This window comes from Papaver somniferum, chromosome 11, assembly GCF_003573695.1.
Source record: "Papaver somniferum cultivar HN1 chromosome 11, ASM357369v1, whole genome shotgun sequence".
Classification (NCBI taxonomy): Eukaryota; Viridiplantae; Streptophyta; class Magnoliopsida; order Ranunculales; family Papaveraceae; genus Papaver; species Papaver somniferum.
The window spans coordinates 114625176-114627482 of NC_039368.1; the positions used below are offsets into that span (position 1 = coordinate 114625176).

At 35.7% G+C, this 2307-nt stretch overlaps 1 protein-coding gene across 1 annotated transcript; it reads right to left on the reverse strand.

Annotated features, from left to right (window-relative positions):
- Positions 1-1375, reverse strand: LOC113320559 (protein yippee-like At3g55890). The gene is made up of 5 exons (XM_026568467.1): positions 1187-1375; positions 777-820; positions 587-695; positions 424-479; positions 1-292 (listed from the first exon to the last, which is right to left on the reverse strand). The coding sequence occupies exons 1-5, from the start codon at positions 1280-1282 to the stop codon at positions 202-204; spliced, it is 396 nt and encodes a 131-aa protein (XP_026424252.1). The 5' UTR covers positions 1283-1375; the 3' UTR covers positions 1-201.
- Positions 1376-2307: the final 932 nt, after the last annotated feature.

Sequence of the window (2307 nt, forward strand, 5' to 3'; positions counted from 1 at the left end):
TTACTTTTAATTGATATCCCTGCTTAAGTGTTAGGGAAAGCTTGAATTGATGCCGGTGAATTACATAATTGAGAGACACAAATCCTTCAGGGAAATTTGAAACAATTTAAGAACAACATTCAAATCTGGGGCAATATGTACAAATTATTGTTAAAAACAGTCAAAGGGATGTCTATTTGCTTGCTGCATCCTCTATATTAATCAATCATCGTCGCCATCATCACTAACATTAGCCTGAGCAACTTCAAGATTCAACCGAGAGTTGTTTTCATCTGGACCTGACACTCTATACCTGCATCTCTCACCATCATCATCACAAACGTAAGGAGAAGCATAACAAGAAGAGATATGCCAGATTGAATATCTCTTTTCCAGAAGCGGAGGGAGTATTACTATCTGGATCATTGTATCTAAATTACATACCTCTCAAGGATGAATTTTCCGACTTTGTATTTTTGGGCCTTTTCATGTGCAAATTCCTTGAGAGAAAAAAGAAGAAGAGTAAGATCAAATCATCAAAATCACTACTACAACATCATAAGAACCAGAAGGACTACAACGTTTCAAGTTCATGTCCTAATCTTACATATTTCCAACCGACGATTGCGCCGCACCCAACACAGAATAAGTCGACCACAGTGTGCAATCCGGTTATCATCATCCGGTCTTCTTTCACTCCCACATTCACATTCACACTGTGAAATATTGAACATCATTATGAACAGAATGAGTAATGAAATTGAAATGGTTTTGGGGATACAGATAGGACTACTTACACCTTATCAAAAAGATAAGCCTTCCCATGCCTGCAAGTGAAATTCTGAACATGAAGTACCAAAACAAAAAAAAAATACATCATTTGGATTTGGATGGTGCTTAAATTCTAGTGACACTAATCATAAGACTAAATCAACCATAAGACTCCGATCATAATCCATTCATGATTAGAACCAAATTATGAAAGCCAGGAAATCAGAATTGCATGCAACAATCAAAAGATGTTAGCTCAAGACCCAAAATGAGTTCCCTTTAAATTTCAATTTTCATATGAAGTAAATTACAACAATCCATGGAAACCCCACAAACAATTCGATCGAAAACTCCATGGAAACCCATTCACATTTGAGGATCGGAAAAAAAAAATTATTTTCTAAAAAAGGAAATAATCAATGATTGAATAACATACTCTTGAAACGATGTCCTTAACAAGGGCAAGATGGGTCTGACAGTGTTTGCAGTTATAGATCTTTCCTTCCAGATTTATCACATAAACTCTCCCCATATCTTGTCAGAGTTAATGAAAACCTTAAATCTTCGGAGAAGTTATTATTACAAAACTGAATAACCGGAATCAGGGCAAATAGCCAATAACAAGTTAACAGCAACAGAAAGGAAATCTGCAGAAAACTTTGGAGAATAAATGAGAGAATGAGACTTTTATAGATGTGGAGTCAAAAGGGAGTTTGTAAGAATGAGGACATTATTAGTTACTTTATTACTTTGTGTGGACTGTGGAGTTTCGTCCAATGAGAGAAGTGAAAATAAAAAACAAAGTTGCGTCACTTACAAGTGATTTTCTGTGTATTAAGCCCACACACGTAGATGATATGGAAATTCGGCAACCTCTAGAAATATTTCCAGTTGAATCACAATTACTATGTCAAACTGGATCATGGATTTTGTCACCGTTTTAGTGTTGGAAATTTTCATAAATGATTTTGTCACCGTTTTGACGTTGGAAATTTTCATAAATGTTTGTTGATATCCGGGGATCTGGGAATGGGCCCGGCTCATAGAAATTTTTTCTGATTTTGAATTTCAAAACCTATTCCATTTTCCAGAAATGTCTACAATCGCGTCTTTTTTTATAGGGTTTCTTTGAAGAGATACCTCGGAGATGAAGAGGCATCTCCAAAAGGCATGAAATCTTCTTTGAATAGCGAAGGTTTTCTCCCATTCCAACACATAAAATTAATCTGTTTTTTCTTCTTCTCTAATAACATCATCAGAACCTTATACAGTGTGTTCTTGGTCGGATCAAGGAAGCACAATCCTTTAATTCGATTACGGTGTTAGGGCTTTATTGAATCCTGAAGGCATAATTCGAGAAACCTGTTGTACTCGCCAAGTTAATTGGCAAAGGTCGAATTATTGTCTAAAAGAATCGAAAGAGACTTGAAGTCAGGGGTACACCATTCTTCTGTTTCTGTTTTAATCCTCTAGTTTAACCCAATTTTCCAACATTTGAGTCACCTCGTTTGATATATATATGTTTTTTTTTGGTTTTTGCTGTCGGTGTCACTATAG